General features: G+C 36.2%; 1 protein-coding gene across 1 annotated transcript in view; it reads left to right on the top strand.

Annotated features, from left to right (window-relative positions):
- The window catches only part of POLDIP2 (DNA polymerase delta interacting protein 2), a 196,475-nt gene that overhangs the window by 40,428 nt on the left and 129,894 nt on the right, over nt 1-26,153 (top strand). Inside the window, exon 2 of the mRNA XM_090392189.1 lies at nt 1,122-1,182. Within this exon, the coding sequence (XP_090248315.1) occupies nt 1,122-1,182 (61 nt within the window). The remainder of the gene's footprint in view (nt 1-1,121; nt 1,183-26,153) is intronic.

Here is a 26,153-nt window from a genome sequence, read left to right on the forward strand (position 1 = left end):
TAGTATCAACCTATCTGTATACAGAAAACCTACAAATACTGGACGTTATCTCCATTTCAACTCAGCTCATCACATAGCTCAGAAACTTAGCATTATCCATAGTCTCAAGAAAAGAGCTATACAGTATACGACAGACAAGGATGACCTACTAACGGAATTAACCACAATATCCAGAGAACTTTCCTTAAATGGTTACCCAAAAAGACTCTACAACAAGATTCTCTTTACTGTTATTCCACATCGACAACGTGATGACGTCCAATACATCAGTACAATTACGATTCCTTTTGTCAGCAACCTTTCCAAAAAATTAGCTAACCTTTTAAAACCACATAAGATCAGAGTGGCATTCAAACCAATCAACACTATTTGGAAATTTTTAAGATCACCAAAAGATCCTCACCCATTCTACAAGTACTCTGGAGTATATAATATACCTTGCTCATGTGGTATTAGTTATGTAGGTCAGACCTCTAGAAGCTTTGAAACGAGAAAGAAAGAACACATAGGATATGTCAGAAATAATAGACAAGACATTTCAGGCCTTTCATGCCACTTTACCTCTACTAACCATCACATTGAGTGGGATAAGAGCCTTATGCCATACATAGAAGATCTCTACCATTCAAGAACCTTTAAAGAAGCAGCTACAGTCGCCTGTAAAACTGAAAACCTAAACAAGAATCAAGGTCTAATTTTACCAGAAATTTGGAAAACTTTTATCAGATCATTAAACATCAAAGAAATGAACTTTCATAACAATTACGTCATGAACCATAACGAATAAATCACGTTAACGAGACACGCACTTTGTCACGCACAATACGAATTTTTTGTATGAATTAGAACCATCAGTTATAACCTAGTCTGTAACCTTCATTTTAGCTTACTAGTTTGTATTCATTGAGGATGCCAATAGAAAAATTGGCGAAACATGAAGGAGGATAAAATAAAGCTATTTGAAAAAGATTATATAAAAAAAAGTGTAATAGTCTTAAAAAACAGTTTCGTCTATTTAGCAACATGTTTTTTTTTTTTCAATTGTGTGAATGTGTGCAATTTCTGAATCTTGTTTTTTGTGGCTTTTAAAATCATTTAAAACATATTATTGCATCTCTTAGATTAGCTGAGGTTGGAAAGTTAGAAACTCCTAAATTGGAAGGAAAATATGACACTGGTCAGGTAAGCAATTTTTGTTAATTATCTGCACCGTAGAAAGAAAAACAGCATATCTTTGTTTTGAATTTAATGTAAGAAAATTCTTAGAATAATGATTTCATCTAGACTGTTATTTGTTCTGATGTACATGCTACTACTACAACTATCATTTATTGACCAAGTAAGCAGTTGTTAGTTTTAGGCTTCACCATTGTCAGCTGACTTCAAATATGCAGTCATTTATTCTAAGAATGATACTAAGAATTTAAGACTGATTATTTTTATTTTTTTTTAAATTTCAGAATGTTTTTTTTTTTTTTTTAATTCTTTCAGTTTAACAAACCATGACAAGTACATCAAGATTATGGAGAATTCCATTGTAGTGAAAACTTCTTGTTTTAACTCAATTAGTATAATATTAGTATCAGGGCTTTTCAGTTAAAGGTGAGATAGCCAGTCTCATATGGAGATGGCAGGGATTTTCAACCCAGAAACATCAGATTTTCATCCTGAAAAACAAGCAAACCTGTTATCACTGTAAACATTCAGATATATTAAGCACTATTTTAGCATTACATTTCTTCTCATTCACCATTCCTCGTGCAAAAAAAATCTATTGATACAGCTTCCGAAGATGATCTCCTCTTTGGAAACTGTTGATACAGCCTCCAAAATAAGATTGCTTAAATACTCAATCTTACTCGTCTGAAACTTTTCAGGTTTTTCTTTGTTTTCCAGATCTCCACTCAGTCACCCAGAGATGCATCTTGATCCATACCATATACAATTGTACCAGCACCTCCTTAATTCTACTTTTCAGTATCTTCAATATTATTATTATTATTACAGGCAACTCCAAGGACTCCTTAGACTCATCGAAGGAGGCCCTAACATCATGTCAAGAACAACTATTTGACATTCATACAGTATCTATCATACATCGCCTCGAACTCATTCACAGTCATGGCACCCACAACAGACTCTGGCAGCTTATTCCATTCATTCACCACTCTCCAAGTAAAAAACCTAGCTTTAACACCTTTGCTAACCACACTCTTGCCTAGCTTCCATGTATGGCCCCTAGTCCTCCCACCACCAGTTCTGTTCTCAAAAATATCTTCTGAATTAATCTTATAGAAACCCTTCAGTCATTTGAGTGTCTCAATCATATCACCCCTTTTCTGCCTATCAACCAATTTCTGCAACCCACAAATCTTCAACCTGTTCTCATAAGGTTCATTCCATAGACCTCCTACTATCATCTTGCTCACTCTTCTCTGGATCCTCTCTGCTTCCTCCGCATCAAGAAGAAACCCTGACTCCCAAATCTGGGCAGAGTTGTCTAGATGGGGTTTTATCAAGGCTTGATACAGAGGAACAATAACCTGTTTGTCTCTGCTTATTAAAGTATTTTTCAGCAACCAAGTGATTTGATGAGCTGATTTAGCCACTTTTGCGATGTGCCCCTAAACTTCAACTCCCTATCCACCAACACTCCCAAATCCCTGGCCTCGTCAATCTCCTGGAGTACGGTTCCACCAATGTGATATACTGCTGCTAATCTTTTCACCCCAAAATGCATAACCTTGCACTTTGTCACATTAAATTGACATCCATTCTCCTTAGCCCAGTCCTCCAAACTGTCCAAATCATCTTGCAAAATTTTGACATCCTGTGCACTTACTATTGCTCTACCCAACTTTGAATCATCAGCAAACAAATGAACACTTCCTCTTGGATCCTTTCTATATCGTTAATGAACAAATTGTAAAGTAGTGGTCCAAGAACAGAACCCTGCAGCACACCACTGGTCACAGGCCGTCATTTAGACTCTACTCCTGAATAAACCACTCTCTGGTATCTCTCCATCTCACCAATCTTATATCCATCCCCATATGCTGCAGTTTACTGATTAGAATTTCATGTGGTATCCTGTCAAAGGCCTTAGCAAGGTCCAGTAGAATCACTGTAAACCCATTACCCTTATCCAGTTCGGCTGTCATTGTGTTATAAAACGTGAGCAAGTTACTGAGGCATGATCTACCCTTCACAAAACCATGCTGTTCCCCATACAGTATCCCATTTTCATCTATCCAATCCTGTATTTTCCTCTTGACTATTTTCTCCAAGACCTTGACAACGATTCCTGATATGCTGATCGGTCGGTAATTTACAACGGCAGTCTTGGAACCTCCTTTATGCAGTGGAACTATTTTCCCCTCTTTTCATCCCCCTTGGGACTAACCCAGACCTGAGAGTCAAATTAAACAAAATGGTCAAGGGCGCTGACAATTCTTTAGCCGCTTCACGTACGACATGAGCTGGTATACCATCCAATCCCACAGATGTATTGACATTGAGGTTTTGTAATCGACTATTCACCTCCACTTCATTCACCACAATTCCTGTATAAGCTATTGGTTCATTCATTCCTGCAATGTCACCACCTGGATGATATACTTTTGCAAAGTGCTCGCTCAGCAATTCAACTATATCAACTGATTCGGTTACCTCCCTACCATCGGCATTCTTTAAAATCATTCTGCCATATACATTTTTTCTTTTACTTGCAACATATCGAAAAAGTGTTTGGAATTCTCTTTAGCCTGCATGGCTAATGTTCTTTCATAATTCGCTTTTGCTTTTCTTACCACACTTGTTACCCTTCTGGCCTGTGCTTTATACTGTTCATGTGTCTCCCGGTCACCTTTCTCCTTAAATTCCCTCCACAGTTGTTGCTTTTTTTGCAACTCAAGCTTAATGGTGTTATTCATCCATTTAACCCCTACTTGATTTGTTATTCGGGATGGTTAAGGGTCAAAGCTGTATAACTGAGAGGAGACCTCCACATAGCCTTTAAAGGAATGCGGAGAACCGACCAGGGCTTTTGACCTAATGTCCAATCCTCACCTTCTCGTGGTGCACTCTGTTGGGTATCTACTTTGATACTGAACGAACGAGGATGGGCTGGCAATTTGGGATTTAGCCGACCAAATTGTATTCTTATTGGTTAAACCAAAATAAAAAATGATGGTACAACATGACAAAATTTCATGCCGGCTGGGGCGTCGCCCGGTTAAACAAGGCCCCCGTTGTTTTCGCCAGGGAACCAGGGCGAACAGCGAAAAGTCAGCTACTGGAACAAATCTGAAAACAAACCCCAACTCAACATCACCAGAGTTAAAGATCGGTACTATCAACGTAAGAAGCCTGAATGGCAAAGAAATGGAGCTAGCTGAGGAATTAGATAAGTACCAGATCGACATAATAGGGGTGACTGAAACAAAAAAGACCAAAACTGGTGAGATCTTTCTGAGCAATAAATACAAAATGTTATATTCAGGCAATGATAATCAAGGAAAAGAAGGAGTAGCCATAGTATTCAACACAAAATACGAGGCTAATCTTCTTGAATGGCAGTCAGTCGCAAGTAGAGTAATGTGGGCAAATATGGGAATGGGGAACTGGACAATGAGACTTATTTGTGCCTATGGTCCCACAGAAGGTTCTACTAAGGTAGAAGTGGAGGAATTTTTTGAGGCTTTAGAAAAAGCAACTGACACAATGAAAAAGGAAAAGTTGGTCCTTGTTGGGGATCTAAATAGTAGAGTAGGAAATGATTGCGAGACATACAAAAATATTTTGGGAAAATTTGGAGAAAAGAGCAAAGCTAATAATAATGGCAAATAGCTGTTGGATTTCTGCTCAGGACATGGACTGGTTATTACTAACACCATGTTCCAACATAAAAATGTGCACAAATTCACATGGAGAGAAGAGGCAAGGAATAAGAAAAGTCTAATTGACTATGTTATTGTTGATAGTGATGTTTTCTCCCTGGTGCAGGACACCAGAGTGTACAGAGGATTTGAAATTGGAAGTGATCACTATTTAGTCTTGAGCAGGATAAAATTGAATTTCATATTGAAAAGAATAACATGTAAGAAAGTTTTAAAGCGAATACAAGTTGAGCAGCTCTCAGATGTGAACTGTAGACTAAAATACAGAAATATTATTGAAAAGAAAATGAAAGAGTTTGAGAACAGGAATCAAACCTTGGAGATTCAGTGGCAAACTCTGAAGGAAACATTGATTGATTCTGCCAGAGAGGCATGTGGTGAGGTTGTGTGCAAGGATAAAAAAATCAGAACTCCCTGGTGGACACAGGAAGTTAAAGAGGCAGTGAAGGAAAAGAAGAAAGCATATCAAAAGTTCCTGGCAAATAAGTCAGCTTTTACTCTTACAGAATACAGAGACAAATGTAAGAAAGCTAAACAAAAGTCATGGGAGGACTTTGGCAAGAATATAGAAAATAAATATCAAGAAGGTGGCAAAATATTCTGGAGGTTGTTGAAGAAGCTTAGGAATGGAGGAAAGAGTGCTGTAAAAGCAATTAGAGATGATAAAGGTGAAATGAAAACAGGAGAAAAAGATATCCTTGAAGTGTGGAGTAATTACTTTGAAAAACTGCTAAATGAAACAAGCAGTGCTGACAGCACAGTGATAAAAAACACTGACCAGGCATGCAGTCAGGAATACATATCCATACTTGAAGTAGAAAAAGCCATCAAAGGCTTGAAATGTGGAAAGGCAGCAGGAGTAGATGATATTCGACCAGAAATGCTGAAGTATGGTGGTATAAGAGTCTTACAGTGGCTGCACTGCATAGTTCAGAAAGCCTGGACAGAGGGACGAATTCCTGATGATTGGAGTAGAGCTCTCATAGTACCCATATATAAAAAGGGAAATAAAACTGAATGTGAGAATTACAGAGGTATTTCCCTACTGAGTGTTCCTGGCAAGATCTATGCAAGTATACTTGAGAAACGGTTGAGAAGAATTGTGGAAGAAATGCTTGGTGAAGAACAAGCTGGGTTGAGGCCAAATAGAGGCTGTCAGGATCAGATCTTCACTTTACGACAAATAGTCGAGAAAGCATAGGAATATAACAAAGATCTGTATTTAAGTTTTGTCGATTTGGAAAAGGCATATGACAAGGTGCCAAGAGAGAAGCTATTCAATACGCTGCAGTTATATGGTGTCAATGGGGCATTATATCAAGCAATACTTAGTCTTTATTTGAGTTGTGAGTCAGCAGTTAGAATTGAAGGAAGTACAGGAAGATGGTTTAATGTTAAATCTGGTGTGAGACAAGGATGTACATTATCCCCTCTGTTATTCATTATCTATATGGATCACATTATGAAGGAATGTGGTATTAAACCTGATATCAAAATTGGAGATGTTAATGTCAGCTCTTTGCTTTATGCGGATGATGTTATACTTCTAAATAAATCCGCTACAAGTCTGCAACATTCTCTGACTAAATTGAATAGCTGTTGTAATAGATATGGTATGAAGGTCAGCAATAAAAAGACAAAGACAATGAAAATAGGCAGAATCATTGAAAATGTCAACTGCGTTGTGAATGGAGAACCTGTGGAACAAGTAAAACATTTCAGCTACTTAGGCACAATTTTTGCTGAAGATGGTAAACTAAATATAGAAATAGACAACAGAATCAGCAAAGCTGGTATCGTGGGAAGTCAATTGAATAAATTCATATGGAATAAGAAAGAAATTAGTCGGAACACTAAATTAGCTGTATACAAGACTGTGTTCAAACCAATTTTAACTTATGGATCTGAGAGCTGGGTCAGAAGTAAAACACTTGACCAAAGACTAGAGACCGCAGATATGAGAGTCCTGAGAAAGATTAGAGGCGTGAACAGATGGCATCAATGGCAATATCATATTAAAAATGAGGATATTAGGAAAGAACTTGACATTGTCAGCATCCAGGAATGCGTTAGCAGAGCTAATCTCAGATGGTATGGTCACTTAAATAGAATGGGAGAGGAAAGATTAGCAAAACAAGTGTTCTCTGCCAGGTTGGCAGGGAAACGACCCAGAGGAAGACCAAGATATAGGTGGATTGATACGGTACAAAGTGCCTTAGACGATAGAAATATAAGATCTGATAATGTTGGAGTCTTGACAAGTAACAGACTGATTTGGAGGAAAATTATAGATAGGAAGTTAGTAATGATGTAATTTTTTCATGTAGTACTGTCATATCCTGTACACCCCTTGAGGGTACATGGCAGGAATTTGATGATGATGATGATTTGTTATTCATACTCTAGGTATACAGTCAGCCATTGCCTCATGCAAACACTTCTTAACCAGTGTTTGCATGAAATACACTTCATTTCATTTCCCTCCCATGCACTATCAAATCCAGCCCTTGCAGTTTTACTTGCCATGGCACTGAACCAATCAAACTCCTAAGCTTGTCATACTTACCAGCCCGATAATTCCACATGTACCCTGTCTTAATTGTATGCATATTGCATATGGCAATGATTATCTAAGTGAATTGTGTACACACCTTTTGTAATATAGTAATCAACTGTTCATCTGACCTTCAAAACAATGACCCTTCGATTAACTAACCTCCCCTGTCAACCGACTTCTTGTACAGCACCATGTAATGATACTTCAGTTATCTAACCCAATGATCAGAACGGCAAATTACCTTCTTGACATAGTCAGATAAATGGTAGATTACTGTATAACCCAAGAACTTCATCTCCATATTCACAAACCATGACATCCACAATATCAGCCACAAGTCTCTTGTTTACCTTCTTGAGTGCATTCCCATCAGTACAGTATAATACACTTCATTTCATTTACCTTTCTCATAAACTTATGCTTGACAGTATGAACTATTCATCTACCTAAACCACCAGCCTGTTCAAATCATCTTACAGCAACAGTATACCAGAATAATTACTGTATTTGCTAGTGTATAAGACGCATTGGCCTATAAGATGCACCCCCTTTTGTGTACACATTTTTTAGGAAATAAACTTTATCACTGAATGTTATAATGAATTTACAGTATTTCAAAAATAAAGTACTAAGTAGGTCTACTTTCAGATTCTGATTTAGAAGAGCTTTCAAGTGTCTCTTCATTTAGCTCTGGAGATGAATTTCTGGGCTAAATAAAGACATTTGAAACCTCTTCGAAATCAGAATCTGAGTCCTCATACAACAAATTATCCTCTGTACCATCCAGTGCATTACGGCATCCCATGAAGCTTTGACCCACTAACAAACTTGCGAAATGCTAGGCCTCTTCCTTCTTCTTGATGGCGTAACCTCAAAATCTGAAAACTGCATCCACTTCTCCTTCATAAATCCCTTAAATGGTTTATTAATACAGATATCTAAAAGTTGAAGCTGACTAGTTAGAGACCTCCTGGAATTACAGCTAACTGAGTTTTCAATTCCTTGAGTTTATTTTTTAACATCTATACTGTGAGAATGAAACTGATCCCATACCAGCAGGGCAGGCCACAGAAAAGTGGGACTTTCAGTCCTGCTTTTCTGTGGTCTAAAATCCAAGTATTCAGTTCTGCCTCAAGTTCTGGCCATTTTGCAGTTCCACTTTGTAGATTATATTTACTTTGTAGATTATATGTAAATATAATCTACAAAGTGGAACTTTGTAGATTATATTTTATTATTAGATCTCCCTTCAGATCTTTTTTTAGATTCTCTTCTTGATTCCACCATGTTCTTATCATTTTATCAGTTGGAGATGGCTCGAAATGTCTCTGCAGCCCTGTTTCCATGTTCTTTAGCGTACGCAATCACATGTAGCTTGTATGCAATATTGTAGCAATGTCGATGTTTTTCATCCATAATTTGCCAAGAAATTTAGAGAACATTTAACGACAGATCTGTGATTTGACAGCGATTGTCAATGACAGCTCATGCACATCCACTGAACTCTACGTAACTGGAATGCTCTCACACACAACAAGGAAGCAAGAAAGAAATCGCATAACTCGGAAAAGAGAAAATTTCCAGAAATGAAAGTAATAAAAAACTGATTATCGGCGTATAAGACGCACGCTGTTTTTCAGACCTATTTTCAAAGGAAAAAAGTGCATCTTATATGCCGGCAAATACGGTACTCTTCCAAATTTAGTATTATTTGCAAACAACCAGATGTCTCCCTTCAAATCTTGTCATTATTAAGTATAAAACACTCAAAATATATTGAGTGAGGTATAAGAGATTGGCCAAGTTAAGAATGTAAGCAATGTTCAGTTTCAAATGGAAAGTTGTAAAAAAATTTCATTTACTGCTAGATGTTCTAGAAAAAAAAAACTGATAGCGTGTTTCTTCTGTTGTGAATTTATTCTAATTTATATGAATTTGTATGATACAGTAATCCTTCATTTATCAACCCACAATTGGATAGCTGCAGGTACAATTACATGGTATTGTACCAGAAATTATTTCTCATACTGACCAGTTCAAGGGTTAATTGAAGGTTCATTCATTCAAACGTCTGATAATTCATCATCATCAAATTCCTGATGTGTATCCTCAAGGGGTGTACAGGATATGACAGTACTACATGAAAAACTTACATCATTACTAACTTCCTATCTACAATTTTCCTCCAAATCAGTCTGTTACTTGTCAAGACTCCATCATTACCAGATCTTATATTTCTATCGTCTAAGGCACTTTTTACTGTATCAATCCACTTATACCTTGGTCTTCCCCTGAATCTTTTTCTTGCCAACCTGGCAGAGAACACTTGTTTTGCTAATCTTTCCTCTCTCCCATTATGTTTAAGTGACCATACCACCTGAGATTAGCTCTGCTAATGCATTCCTGGATGCTAACAACGTTAAGTTCTTTCCTAATATCCTCGATTTTAATATGATATTGCCACTGATACCACCTGTTCACACCTGTAATCTTTCTCAGGAATCTCATGTCTGTAGTCTCTAATCTTTGATTCTAATCTAATCTAATCTTTGGTCAAGTGTTTTATTTCTAACCCAGCTCTCAGATCCATAAGTTAAAATTGGTTTGAACACTGACTTTGTATACAGCTATTTAGTGTTTTGACTAATTTCTCTCTTACTCCATATAAATTTATTCAATTGACTTCGGACCATACCAGCTTTGTTAATTGTGTTGTCTATTTCCATATTTAATTTACCATCTTCACTAAAAATTGTGCCTAAGTAGCTGAAATGTTTTACCTGTTCATTAGGTTCTCCATTCATAATGCAGTTGATATTTTCAAAGCTTCTACAATTTTTATTGTCTTTGACTTGTTATTGCTGACCATACCAAATCTATTACAACAGTTACTCAATTTAGTCAGGGAATCTTTGCAGCCTTCTACTGATGGGGTGCTTAAGGGTCAAAGCTGTATAACTGAGAGGAGACCTCCACATAACCTTTAAAGGAATGCGGAGAACCGACCAAGGCTTCTGACCTAATGGCCAATCCTCACCTTCTCGTGGTGCATCCTGTTGAGTATCTACCTGGATACTGAACGAACAAGGATGGGCTGGCAATTTGGGATTTAGCCGACCAAATTGTATTCTTATTGGTTAAACCAAAATAAAAATGATGGTACAACATGACAAAATTTCATGTCGGCTGGGGCGTCGTCCGGTTAAACAGGCCCCCCCCCCCTATTGTTTTCGCCAGGGAACCAGAGTGAACAGCGAAAAGTCAGCTACTGGAACAAATCTGAAAAAACACCCCAACTCAACATCACCAGAGTTAAAGATCAGCACTATCAACATGAGAAGCCTGAATGGCAAAGAAATGGAGCTAGCTGAGGAATTAGATAAGTACCAGATTGACATAATAGGGGTGACTGAAACAAAAAAGACCAAAACTGGTGAGATCTTTCTGAGCAATAAATACAAAATGTTATATTCAGGCAATGACAATCAAGGAAAAGGAGTAGCAGCCATAGTATTCAACACTAAATACAAGGCTAATCTTCTTGAATGGCACACAGTCTCGAGTAGAGTGATTTGGGCAAATATCAGAATGGGGAACTGGACAATGAGACTTATTTGTGCCTATGGTCCCACAGAAGGGTTCTACTAAGGTAGAAGTGGATGAATTTTTTGAGGCTTTAGAGAAAGTAACTGATACAATGAATAAGAAAAAGTTGGTCCTTGTTGGGGATCTAAATAGCAGAGTAGGAAATGATTGTCAGACATACAAAAATATTTTGGGAAAATTTGGAGAAAAGAGCAAAGCTAATAATAATGGCAAATACCTGTTGGATTTCTGCTCGGGACATGGACTGGTTATTATTAACACCAAGTTCCAACATAAAAATGTGCACAAATTCACATAGAGAGAAGAGGCAAGGAATAAGAAAAGTCTCATTGACTATGTTATTGTTGATAGTAATGTTTTCTCCCTTGTGCAGGACACCAGAGTGTACAGAGGATTTGAAATTGGTAGTGATCACTATTTAGTCTTGAGCAGGATAAAATTGAATTTCATATTGAAAAGAATAACATGTAAGAAAGTTTTAAAGCGAATAAAAGTTGAGCAGCTCTCAGATGTGAACTGTAGACTTGGAAATTCAGTGGCAAGCCTTGAAGAAAACCCTGATTGATTCAGCCAGAGAGGCATGTGGTGAGGTTATCTGCAAGGATAGAAAAATCAGAACTCCATGGTGGACACAGGAAGTTAAAGAGGCAGTGAAGGAAAAGAAGAAATCATATCAAAAGTTCCTGGCAAATAAGTCAGCTTTTGCTCTTAGAGAACACAGAGACAAATGTAAGAAAGCAAAACACTGTGTAAAACTAGCTAAACAAAAGTCATAGGAGGACTTTGGCAAGAACATAGAAAATAAATATCAAGAAGGTGGTAAGATATTCTGGAGGTTGTTGAAGAAGCTTAGAAATGGAGGAAAGAGTGTTGTAAAGGAGTTAGCGGTGATAAAGGTGACGTGAAAACAGGAGAAAAAGATATCCTTGAAGTATGGAGTAATTACTTCGAAAAATTGCTAAATGAAACAAGCAGTGACAGCACAGTGGTAAAAAACACTCAAAAGGCATACGGTCAGGAATACATATCCTTACTTGAAGTTGAAAAGCCATCAAAGGCTTGAGATGTGGTAGGCAGCAGGAGTAGATGATATTCGGCCAGAAATGCTGAAGTATAGTTTTATAAAAGTCTTACAGTGGCTGCACTGCATATTTCAGAAAGCCTGGACAGAGGGACAAATTCCTGATGATTGGAGTAGAGCTCTAGTAGTACCTATATATAAAAAGGGAAATAAAACTGAATATGAGAATTACAGAGGTATTTCCCTACTGAGTGTTCCTGGCAAGATCTATGGAAGTATACTTGAGAAACAGTTGAGAAGAATTGTGGAAGAATAGCTTGGTGAAGAACAAGATGGATTCAGCCAAATAGAGGCTGTCAGGATCAGAACTTCACTTTACGACATATAGTTGAGAAAGCATAGGAATATAACAAAGATCTGTATTTAAGTTTTGTTGATTTGGAAAAGGCATATGACAAGGTGCCAAGAGAGAAGCTATTCAATACGCTGCAGTTATATGGTGTCAATGGGGCATTATATCAAGCAATACTTAGTCTGTATTTGAGTTGTAAGTCAGCAGTTAGAATTGAAGGATGTACAGGAAGAGGGTTTAATGTTAAATCTAGTGTGAGACAAGGATATACATTATCGCCTCTGTTATTCATTATCTATATGGATCACATTATGAAGGAAAGTGGTATTAAACATGATATCAAAAGTGGTGATGTTAATGTCAGCTCTTTGCTTTATGCAGACTATGTTATACTTCTGAATAAATACGCTGCAAGTTTGCAAGATTCCCTGACTAATTTGAATAAGTTGTAATAGATATGGTATGAAGGTCAACATTAAAAAGAAAAAGTCAATGAAAATAGGTAGAATTGTTGAATATGTCAACTGTGTTGTGAACGAATTGTGGAATAAGTAAAACATTTCAGCTACTTGGGCATGATTTTTAGTGAAGATGGTAAATGAAATATGGAAATAGACAACAGAATCAACAAAGCTGGTATGGTAGGTAGTTAATTGAATAAATTCATATGGAATAAGAGAGAAATTAGTCGGAACACTAAATTAGCTGTATACAAGACAATGTTCAAACCAGTTTTAACTTATAGATCTGAGAGCTGGGTCAAAAGTAAAACACTTGATCAAAGACCAGAGACTGCAGATATGAGAGTACTGAGAAAGATTAGATGCGTAAATAGATGGCATCGATGGCAATATCATATTAAAAACGAGGCTATTAGGAAAGAACTTGACATTGTCGGCATTCAAGAATGCGTTAGCAGAGCTAATCTCAGGTGGTATGGTCACTTAAACAGAATGGGCGAGTTAAGATTAGCAAAACAAGTGTTCTCTGCCAGGTTGGCAGGAAAACGACCTAGAGGAAGACCAAGATATTGGTGGATTGATACGGTACAATGTGCCTTAGACGATTGAGATATAATATCTGATAATGATAATATTGGAGTCTTGACACGTAATAGACTGATTTGGGAGGAAATTGTAGAAAGGAAGTTAGTAATGATGTAAATTTTTCATGTAGTACTATCATATCATGTACACCCGTTGAGGGTAGATGTCAGGAATTTGATTATGATGATGAAAATCTGATCCTGACAGCCTCTGAATCCAGCTTATTCTTCATCAAACTTCCCTTCCACAATTCTTCTCCACCATTTCTCAAGTATACTTGCATAAATTTTACCAGGAATATTTAGTAGGTAAATACCTCTGTAGTTCTCACATTCAGTTTTATTTCCTTTTTTATATATGGGTACTATGAGAGCTCTACTGCAATCATCTGGAATTCGTCCCTCTTTTGAAGCTTTCTGAACTATGCAGTTCAGCCACTGTAAGAATATCTCCATACTTCAGCATTTCTGGTCGAATATCATCTACTCCTGCTGCCTTTCCATATTTCAGGCTTTTAATGGCTTTTTCTACTTCAGGTATCGATATGTATTCCTGACTGCATGCCTGTCAAGTGTTTTTTTACTACTGTGCTGTCAGTGATTGTTTCATTTAGCGATTTTTTGAAGCAGTTACTCCATACATCAAGGATATCTTTTGTACCAATTTTCATGTCACCTTTATCAGCTCTAATTCCTCTTACAACACTCTTTCCTCCATTTCTGAGCTTCTTAAATAATCTCCAGAATATCTTACCACCTTCTTGATATTTATTTTCTATGTTCTTGTCAAAGTCCTCCCATGACTTTTGTTTAGCTAGTTTTACACAGTGTTTAGCTTTCTTACATTTGTCTCTGTATTCTCTAAGAGCACAAGCTGACTTATTTGCCAGGAACGTTTGATATGATTTCTTCTTTTCCTTCACTGCCTGTTTAACTTCCTGTGTCCGCCATGAGTTCTAATTTTTCTATCCCCACATGCCTCTCTGGCAGAATCAATCACGGTTTTCTTCAAGGCTTGCCAGTGAATCTCCAAGGTTTGGTTCCTGTTCTCAAACTCTTTCATTTTTCCTTCAATAATCTTTGTGTATTTTAGTCTACAGTTCACATCTGAGAGCTGCTCAACTGTTATTCGCTTTAAAATTTTTTGACATGTTATTCTTTTCAATATGAAATTCAATTTTATCCTGCTCAAGACTAAATAGTGTTCACTTCCAATTTCAAATCCTCTGTATATTCTGGTGTCCTGCACCAGTGATAAAACATCACTATCAACAATAACATAGTCAATGAGACTTTTCTTATTCTTTGCTCTTCTCTCCATGTGAATTTGTGCATATTTTTATGTTGGAACATCATGTTAATAATAATCAGTCCATGTCCTGACCAGAAATCCAGCAGGTATTTGCCATTATTATTATTATCTTTGCTCTTTTCTCCAAATTTTCCCAAAATATTTTTGAATATATCAGACAATCATTTCCTGCTCTGCTATTTAGATCCCCAACAAATACCATCTTTTCCTTTTTCATTGTGTCAGTTGCTTTCTCTAAAGCCTCAAAAAAATTCCTCCATTTCTTCCTTAGTAGAGCCTTCTGTGGGACCATAGGCACAAATAAGTCTGATTGTCCAGTTCTCCATTTTGATGTTTGCCCACATCACTCTACTTGATGTTGCTTGCCATTCAAGATTAGCGTCATATTTGGTGTTCAATACTATTGTTACCCCTTCTTTTCCCTGATTATCATTGCCTGAATATTACATTTTGTATTTATTGCTCAGAAAAATCTCACCAGATTTTGTCTTTTTTGTTTCAGTCACTCCTATTATGTCAATCTGGTACTTATCCAATTCCTCAGCTGGCTCCATTTCTTTGCCATTTAGGCTTCTTATGTTGATAGTACCAATCCTGAACTCTGGTAATGTTGAGTTGGGGGGGGGGGGGTTCAGGATTTGTTCCAGCAGCTGACTCTTTGCTGTTTGCCCTGGTTCTCTGGTGAATACAACAGTGGCTTTGTTTAATCGGTCAACACCCCAGCGGACTTGAAATTCTCTCATGTTGTGCCATCAATTTATATTTTGGTTTAAGCCAATAAGAATACAATTTGGTCGGCTGTGTCTGTCAATTGTGTCTTTACGAAATACACAATTGACAGACATAGCTTACTAATGTAACTACCAGCAGTCAGCCTGTTTATATCTGTCATCATCATCAATATCCTGTTATGTGCTCTCAAAGGGTGTTCAGGTATTATAATAGCACTACATGATCAAGTCTACATTATGATTAATCTCCTATTAACAATTTTCCTTCAAATTACTCTATACTTGTCAGCACTTCAATATTGTCATTCCTAACATTTTAGTATTATAAGGCACTTTGGACTTAATCAATCCATCTAGTTTATCTTCCTCGCAAGTCTTTTTCCTGACATTTTCACATCTAACACCTGATTTGCAAACATTCCACTCTCCCATTCTGTTGTAAGTCACCGTACAACCTTAGATTAGCCCATCTCATACATTCTTAAATGCAAACAATATCAAGTTCCTTCCTGATGTCTTCATTTTTAATATATTCTATCATTGATGCTCTGTTCAGGCTCCCTCCTAATTTTTCTTAAGATTTATGTCTGTGATCTCTATTGATCAAGTGCTTTATTTCTAACACATCTCTCGGATTCATAAATTAAAACTGGTTTAAACACTGTCTTATATACTGCTAGTTTAGTGTTTTGTCTAATTTCGCTTTTATTCCCTATAAATTTCAAATGACACAATTGAGATCTCCCACCATACCAGTTTTGCTTATTCTGTTATCTATTTCCACATTTAATTTGCTATCTTCAGAAGGATAGCAAATTAAATTGTTCTGTAGGGGTTCTCCATTAAGAATTCAAATGAAATTTTCTATGCTATTTTCATACATTTTTTGGTCTCTTTCTGCTTATTTTCATGCCAAATTTGTTACATTTCGTATTCAGTTTAGATAATCCTGGAGACTTGCACTGGATGTGTTTGAATACATGTACATCAGACAAGGAGCTAAGGTTGATATCTCCAATTCTAACATCACGTTTAAATGCCACTTCCTTTCATAACACAATCCATATAGATGATGAATAACAGTTGAGATAATGTGCATCCTTGTTTTACTCCTGATATTACATCGAACCATTTCTGTATTTCCTTCATTTCTAACTTTTGATTTACAACTTAAATATAAATGATGTATTGCCCTGTATAATGTTTTCCATTTACTACATATAATTGTAGTAATTTCAAAAGCTTTTCCCTGGGCATCTTGTCATATGCCTTTTCCAGATCTACAAAACTTAAGTACAGAGCCTTTTCATATTCCCATGATTTCTCAACTATTTGTCATAATATGAAAATCTGAACTTGACAATCTCTATTTCATCTGAAACCAGCTTATTCTTCTCCAATATTGTCTTTTGCAATCTTTCTTGCCCCGTTTTCATGTATGCTTGCATAAATCTTACCTAGAACACTTAGTTGAAACATTCCTCTGTAATATGGATATTCAGCTTTATTCCCTTTTTTTTATAGATAAGAACTATGAGAGCGCTACTCCAGTCTTCTGGGATTTGACCTGACCAGGCACTCTGAATTATTCATTGTAGCCACTGCAAAACTTTTATACCTCCATATTTCAGCATTTCTGGTTGAATATCATCTACTTCAGCTGACTTTCCATATTGCAAGTTTTTGATTTTCTACCTCAAAAAGTAGCACAAAATTAATCTTAAATTTTGTACTACTGTTCTGTCACTGTTTATTTCATTTAACATTTTTTCAAAGTAATTACTGCAGATATCTAGATATCCTTATCTTTAGTTTTCATTTTCATGTCTCCTTTATCATCTTTGATTCCGTTTACTTTACTCTTTCTCCCATTTCTGAGCTTCTTCAATAGCCTCTAGAACATTTTGACTTTTGTTTAGCTACTTTTAAACAGAGAAAAATGTGAGATAGCTAAATAATGTGTAAGAGTAGTTAAACAAAAGACATCAGAAGACCTCGTTAAGAATGTAGAAAGTAAATATCTGGAAGATGATAAAATGTTCTGTAGGTTATTAAAAAAGCTTAGAAATGGAGGAAAGATTACTGTAAATGGAATCAGAGATGATAAAGGTGACATGAAAACTGAAGATAAAGATATCTTAGATGTCTGCAGTAATTACTTAGAAAGAATGTTACATGAAACAAACAGTAGCAGAACAGTAGTACAAATTTTCAAGAGGACATCTACCAACTTATTTGCTAGGAACTTGCATTGTGTTTCATATTTTTCTCTCCTTGAAGACAACTTTTAAACAGAGAAAAATGTGAGATAGCTAAATAATGTGTAAGAGTAGTTAAACAAAAGAAAAGACATCAGAAGACCTTGTTAAGAATGCAGAAGGTAAATATCTGGAAGATGATAAAATGTTCTGTAGGTTATTAAAAAAGCTTAGAAATGGAGGAAAGATTACTGTAAATGGAATCAGAGATGATAAAGGTGACATGAAAACTGAAGATAAAGATATCTTAGATGTCTGCAGTAATTACTTAGAAAGAATGTTACATGAAACAAGCAGTAGCAGAACAGTAGTACAAATTTTCAAGAGGACATCTACCAACTTATTTGCTAGGAACTTGCATTGTGTTTCATATTTTTCTCTCCTTGAAGACAACTTTACCACTTGCCTTACTAGCTGAATCAGTCAATGTTTTTTTTTTCAGTGATGTTTGTATAGCTGAGTCTACAGTTTCCCTGTAAAAGCTGCTCAACTTGAATTCTGTTTAAAATTTTCTTACATACTGTTCTTTTCAATCCTATATTCATATTATAAGGCTTAAAACTAAGCAATAGTCAATCCATTTTCAAATCCTCTGTATGCTCTTGTATTATTCTGAACTGAACCACCATGAAGATATCACTATTCACAATGACATAGTTAGTGAGGCTTTTCTTATTTCTTGTGTCTTTTCTCCATGTGAACTTGTGCACATCTTTGTTATAACTTGGATCCTGAGCAGAGATCCACAGAAAGTCGCGATTATCATTGGCCTTGCCCTTTACTCAGAATTTTCTCAAAACTTTTGTATAATGCTGGTGGGATTAATTTCCTACTCTGCTATTTAGATCTCTGACAAGGACCACTTTTACATTTTCTTTATGACTACTGCCTGCTCTAATAACTCAAAAAATTGTTCCACTTCTTCCTGAGGAGAACTTTCTGCAAGACGATAGGCACAAATAAGTTTCATTATTCATGTCCTTATTTTGAAGTTTGCCCACATAATGCTACTTGAATTTGCCTTCCAATCCAGAAGTTTATCTTCATATTTAGTGTTGAATGCTTTGTTACTCTTTCCTTTCCTTCAGTGTTATTGCCCAAATATAGCATCCTATACTTCTTATTTATTCCTGTTTTTGTCTTCTTTGTCTCAGTAATGTGAATCCACATAGTACTTTTCCAGTTCTTCTGCAAATTTCCTTTCCATTAATATTTCTTCTTATTTTTTTTTTTTTTATCTGGCAGTGAGATTGAAACCATCTGCTGTGAGATGGAGGTTAACAAGATCAAATACATAGTGGGGTTTTGTTACAGATCTAGTGAATCAATTGCTAGTGACAAAGAAATGCATCACCAAATAAAGACAATGGGTGTGAAAAGAGTAATCATAATGGGAGACTTGAATTATCCAAACATTGATTGTGTTTTAGTAAAATCTCATGAGAAGAATGAAACTGAATTTATTGAGTTGTTGCAAGAAAAAAAACTTTCTCAATCATCATGTGACAGAAGGAACTCAAAGTCATAGAGTGTTAGATTTGAAATAGTGTCAGATGGGGATTTCAGTTGAAGATGTGACTATTCTGCCTCTGGTTGATGACAGTGACCATGCAGTACTCACTTGGGAGTTGGCTAAGTTTATGAATTTTCCACTCAGAAAACGTTACATGGTGAACTACAAAGCAGGAAATTATGAACCAAATCAGGAGCATGCTGGTTTCTGCACCATGGTATCAGTTGATAGATGGGAAGGATATTAACACTGCAGTGGAAGCGCTTAAAAAATACTTAAATGATGCAATATCAGAATCTGTCTGGAGAGGTCAAAGAATAAATAGGGTAGTAATCAAATGGATGTGGAAGTAATACTGTGTGCAATAAGGGTGATGTCTACTATGAAAATTATAAGCAGCAAGCCAGAAGAGTCACAGCTGTTGTACAGAAAGCTAAGTCTGAGTAGGAAAAGAAGCTGGCTCTGCAAGCTAAAGACAACTCAAAAAAAATTTTATCATTATGCTGCAAGTAAAGAAAGAATGAATATGAAAGAATAGCTGTACTGAATGCAGATCATGTGACAGATGCAGAAATGATTATTCTTCTAATGAGTAGCCATTTTGCTAAAAGCTATCAACCTGATGTATGCAGCATTGCACTCACTGCTACCTCTTCACTGAATGAAGAAACTCAGGTGTATGAGGAGGAGGAGATACTAGAGCTGTTGCACAAACTGAATAAGAATTCAGCAATTGGGACTGATTGGGTATCAGCAAGTATGCTAAAAGAGTGTTCAACTGAACTGGCTATTCCTTTGACCAGGCTATATAATTTGAGCCTTAGAACAAGGAAGATTCCACAGGGATAGAATAAATGTATAGTAATCCGATTGCACAAGGATGGTGCAAAATCTAATGTATCCAACTCTAGACCTATTAGTATGTTTGGAATGGTGGTGAAGATTTTGGAAAAGTTGGTTAGAGTTCTTATTCAGAAATGGGTTGACAAAGAATCTCTACTTTGCAATGAACAGCATGGATTTACTAAGGGAAGGTCATGTTTTAGCAAGTTGCTCACATTCTGTAATAATGTTACCATTGAGTGAGACAAGGGGAATAGATACACCTTAATACTTTTGGATTTTGCTAAGGCTGACAAAATGCAGCATGGAAGACTTGCATAAATTAGAGAATATGGGTTTGGTTTATAAAATATTAGCCTGGATAAGAGGACAGCTTTCTTTAAGAGAAACTTGTGTCATAGTTATTTGAATTATTTACACGTAAACACAACATAAAGGTAATAATTTATTTGATTATAAGGCTATATATTTTAGTTTGAAAATTACAGACTATCTTCAGTGGCAACAAACAGTTGATACAAGTATAATAAAATTAGTTTAATCCTTTTTCCAAGTGTGAGCAAACAAAGTTTGCGCCTGAAAGTATCTTCAGGACTGGGGTAAGGTGGTACAACACCAGGGCAACTCGTTGCAAAGGTGGAGCAAGCTACCAACACTACTATCTTAGTATCTCCTATAATGCAAAACACATTTCCTTGTGGATATGTATAATGTTATGCATTAAGGGAAGGGCAGCTACCCAGACTAGTTTCGACCTTTATTGAGGTCTCTTCAGTGGGAGCCAGGCCCAAGTGGAGATACCAGGCAGAAGCATTAGCAGGTCATCTCTGCCTATAGGAGTTGCCAAATGGTGTGCAACCCTCTTTTAATAAATTACTCTGGATTTAGAGAAAGACGTTCAAAGTTTATTTTTCACTTGGTTAGAGTATAAATATAAAAACTAATTTTATTATACTCTAACCAAGTGAAAAATAAACTTTCAACATCTTTCTCTAAATCCAGAGTAATTTATTAAAAAAAAAAGGGTGGCACACCATTTGGCAACTCCTATAGGTAGAGATGACCTGCTAATGCTTCTGCCTGGTATCTCCACTTGGGCCTGGCTCCCACTGAAGAGACCTCAATAAAGGTCGAAACTAGTCTGGGTAGTGGTCCTTCCCTTAATGCATAACATTATACATATCCACAAGGAAATGTGTTTTGCATTATAGGAGATACTAAGATTGGAGTGTTGGTAGCTAGCTCCACCTTTGCAACGAGTTGCTCTAGTGTTGTACCACCTTACCCCAGTCCTGAAGATACTTTCAGGCGCAAACTTTGTTTGCTCACACTTGGAAAAAGGATTAAACTAATTTTATTATACTCTAACCAAGTGAAAAATAAACTTTCAACATCAAAATCAAAAAAGTTGATACAAGGTAGAAAGCAAATAATGGATTCATTTGAAATAGAATGAGCCACGTGATGTTATATTTCCAGTAACATTATGTTCAAACTGAGGAAAAGGTTAATCATAACTGTGTGTATGTATATATATGTATATATACAGGGTGTTCGGGATAAATTTGACATATTTATAATTAATTATATTTTTCCGTAAGTTACATGTATTAACACACACTTCTCTTCATTTAAAAGTTTGGACCCTTCTTCATTCATATACAAGATGTCAGAAAGGATGGATAGCTGGAACCCACCTGAATCATGAAAGAGAATAACTTGTATCATGATGATTCGTGCCCGCCATCAAAATAAGGATATTACGACTGCTGCCCAATGCTCCCTAAATACAGTAAAAACAATCAGGCATGAACTAGTGACTTGCAATGGTGACTACGAGGATGTAGCAAGAAGAAAGATCCCTAGCAGACGATCTGATTGCGTTCGTACAGCAGAATTCCTCGCAAATCTGCAGGAACAGGTGTTGAAGAACCCTGGCATTGGAATTCGGGCTTTGTTCGTGGAGTTGCTAACTGTAGTCAAGCCCTGGATAACAAGGGTAGCCAATGGTAGGCCGTATGTATGGCAGCAGGATTTGGCCCCTTGCCACACCTCTGGGAAAAGTCAAAAATGGTTGTCTGAAAATTTCTACGACTTCACCAGTCCAAATGTTTGGCCTCCAAACTCCCCAGACCTTAACCCCATGGATTATTTTGTATGGGGCGCAGTTGAAAAAGACACCAATCGCACTTCCAGTAATACAAAAGCCCAGTTAATGGATAAAATTAAAACAGTTTTTGCGGCCCTTCCCAGGGAGACTGTAGCATCAGCTTGTTCGAGGTTCCGAAGCAGAATTGAAGCTGTGATCGATGCTAATGGTGGTTATTTTGAGTAAATCTTGTTGATAGTATTGTAATTAACTCTGCCTGTAATGTTTTTTTGTCAATTCATTAAATTTAATAGATACAAAGAAGATTTTCTTTTTCCTTACGAAACTGTCAAATTTATCCCGAACACCCTATATAAAAATTAAATGTCATGCTCTACAGATCATCCAATAGATACAGCATCTTGTTAGTTTCTTGAGATTTTATGACTTCATAACTTCATAAAATATCATTCTTGGTTTTAATAGTAAATATTAAAATCATATTTCTTCAAAATTCTGGAAATCAGTTCTGAAACACCTGCATTGTATGGGATTGGAATTCGACATACCATTTCCTTGTTGTTTAGGTTTGGTTTGTAAGAGTCAAACGGATGTTGTGTAGTCCTTTCTGAGAAGCCATTTAATTTCATATATTGTTTGCTATTTGAGAGTTCTTCCTGTAAGTGATGAGGAGTCTAACAATTAATCTTAGCATGTTGAATTAAAGACTTTATGATTTCTGTCTTTTGAGAAGGATGGTGCTCAGATTGTTGAAGAACGTGGCGTTCAGTGAAATTGGGCTTTCGATTAACCGGTGTAATCAAATCACCTGATGGTGAGCGGATGAGAAGAACATCTAGAAAAGATAATTTGTTTTGTCTTTTTCAATTTCCATAGTGAATTTGATATGAGAATGTCAAGTATTTTTAATAGCTAAACATGTTGGCAAAGTTTCTTTATTGTGAGACACACTGCAAAAATGTTGTCAATATACCTAACCCAAAATGAAGGTTGAGGGTGTATGGGTAAAAAAAGAATGTCTTCTGGATGCTCTAAATAAAAGTTAGCTAGAGCAAGGGACAGTGGACTTCCCATGGCAGTTCCTTCCACTTGGTTGTAGAATTTGTTTTGACAAACAAAGTATCCAGAATGCATCACAAATTTGGATAGTTTTATTATATTATGCCGGCCTGGTTGGCCGGCATAATGTTTCTTTTGGTCTGTGGAAATACTAGTGGTGGTATTGACAGTAGATGGCGTTGGTGTAGTTGCGGTCAGTTGGTGGGTTGAGTAGTGGAGACAGAGTTGTAGAGCAGGTGCCCTCCCTCGATGAGTCTTGGACTCCCTGGAGGTGTCAAATAATAATAAGAAGAATATCTTGTGGGAATGTTTCAGAAAGCTGCAATGTCTCCTTGAGAGGTATGTTTGTAAATAAGGATTCTATATTGAAGCTCACCATAAGATCAGTGGGTTGTATGGAAACATATTTCAATTTGTCTATGAAATCCAAAGAATTTTTTATAAATGAACAGGACTTGCCAATATGTGATTTCAGTAGGTTTGCTAAAAATTTGGCTATGCAATACATAGGCGAATCAGTACAGTCTACAATTGGATGGAATGGAGTGTCTTTTTTATGGATCTTTGGTAAACCATAGAACATAGGTGTTCTTTCAAAATAAGTTTTTAGCTTTTCTATGGTGTCTGCATCTAAACTTATAACTTTGTCTAGAAGTTATCCTGATGGAGAATCCAAGTGTTGTTCTTCCACAGATCGGGTCTCTTCTTCCTCACTCATTAACCAACATTATTGCCTTGTGGTTCTGGCCAAGCTGAGAGTACGAGTAAACAAGAAGAGACCTCATCTGTGGAAGAACAACGCTTGGATTCTTCATCAGGACAACGCTCCAGCTCACAGTGCACTGTCTGTAAAGCAGTATCCAGCTGATAAGAAGATTCCAGTGTTGGACCATCCACTGTACTTGCCGGACTTAGCTCCATGCAACTTTTTACCTTTCTCCAAAGTTGAAATCCACATTGAAGGGCACCCATTTTCAGTCAGTGGATGACAGGGGACAGTGGACTTCAGTCAGTGGATGAGAAAACGGCAGTGCTACTGAAGCAGATAATACCTGATGACTTGCAGCACTGCTTCAAACAATGGGAAATCCATATGCAATGGTGTATAGATAGAAGAGGGAGAGTATGTTGAAGGGGATAACAATTAAGTTGTACAATTGTAATAATAAACCACATTTTTGCAACCAGTCTCGTTATTTAATAGCCACACCTTGTATGCTACAAGATTTTATTAGTCGAGTGATTGATAACTAATTTAAACGTACTTTTATATTTGTTAAATTAATTTTCTATTAATTTTTCCCCTATTAAAAACTGCCTGGCACGTCAGCAACTCGATTTATAAATTTTTGGCATGTGAAGGTGAAGATTGGACATTATGTCAGAACCCCCCCCCCCATTGGTTCTGCACATTCCTTAAAGGTAATGTGATCTCCCAGTTATTTATGCTTGGTGACCCTGTTTATATTCATCTTATGAATATATCTGTATTATATCCAGCCTATTATGAAATCTTGGGTTGATCTGCTCATCAGTGCAATATATGCAGTGTGACAGAGTAATACACTTTATCATAATAGTCAGATGTTATCAGTTTCATATTAAATATCTTCAGCTGAACATAAAGAATACTGGCATTTTTATTTTATATCTTTGCCATAATTACTAAAATTACTAAAAAGTACCCAGCTTAAACCAAAATCAAAATGTGTCACCCAAATTTTTTTAAAGAACTTCAAATATTGAAACTGAAAAATTTCTGAAAAGTCACAATGCTCCTAAAATTATTTAAAGTTGGAAAGGAAAATCTAAGCTATTTTTGACAATGGAGCAGTCCCTTTTGTAACAGCTAGGCTAAAGAGTTAAAATTAATAAATCACCAAATTCCTGATATGGATCTTCAGAGAACATACAGAGTATAATTATGATAGGAGTACATGAAAAAATCACACCATTACTAATTTATGATCAACAATTTTCCTCCAAATTAATCTATTATCTGTCAAGATCCCAATGTTATCAGATCTTATATTTCTGTCTTTTAAGTCACTTTTTACTGTATCAAACCATCTATATCTTGGCCTTTCTCTTGGTCTTTTTCCTGAAAAATTGGCAAAGAAGATTTGTTTTGCTAATCTTCCCTCTCCCATTCTATTTAAATGACCATATCACCTGAGATTAGCTTGTTAATATTTAATGAATTATCTCTGTCGGCTGCGCCATTGTTAATATTTCATGAATTATCCTATATAGGCTGCCTGCGCCATTATTATTTATAATGTGTATTATAAATAATATTTCATTTACTAACAATTATTTTTATTTTTGACTCCGAGTGTCCCTATATGTTATTATATTTGCACAAAGAGTTCACTCCAATTGGTGCAATGACTTTAGCTCACTCTTTCAGAATCCAACTAATCATTGACTCAATACCAAGTACAAAATAAACACATTTAATAAAACTTAAAACAACATATATACACTTCTAGTAAAAATACATAACTACAATTACAGATTATATGGATCCAAGGCCTTATTTAAAAAATACAAACTTACTCTTAAGACAAAACACTTTTTCTTTCACAAATCACAAAAAAATGTTCATAGTCTTTTTCTCTTCCTGTTAAGGCTCTTTCCAGAAGTTACAAGGTTCTGTACTTCAATTTTAGGATCCCTTTAAAATTCTTTTTTACTGCCTCACACAAAACAAAATCAAGTTCCTTCCTACTTGAATATATCTTGGCCAGTTTATAAAAACTTAGTTTGAAGATTTCCTTTTTCTTCTGTACTTATTCCTTCTTGAAACATATTATTTCCACTATTCCTTTTTCGGAATACATATGAA

Source organism: Typopeltis vanoorti, chromosome 4 (assembly GCF_054136105.1).
Source record: "Typopeltis vanoorti isolate ZY-2024b chromosome 4, IOZ_Tvanoo_1.0, whole genome shotgun sequence".
Lineage (NCBI taxonomy): Eukaryota > Metazoa > Arthropoda > Arachnida > Uropygi > Thelyphonidae > Typopeltis > Typopeltis vanoorti.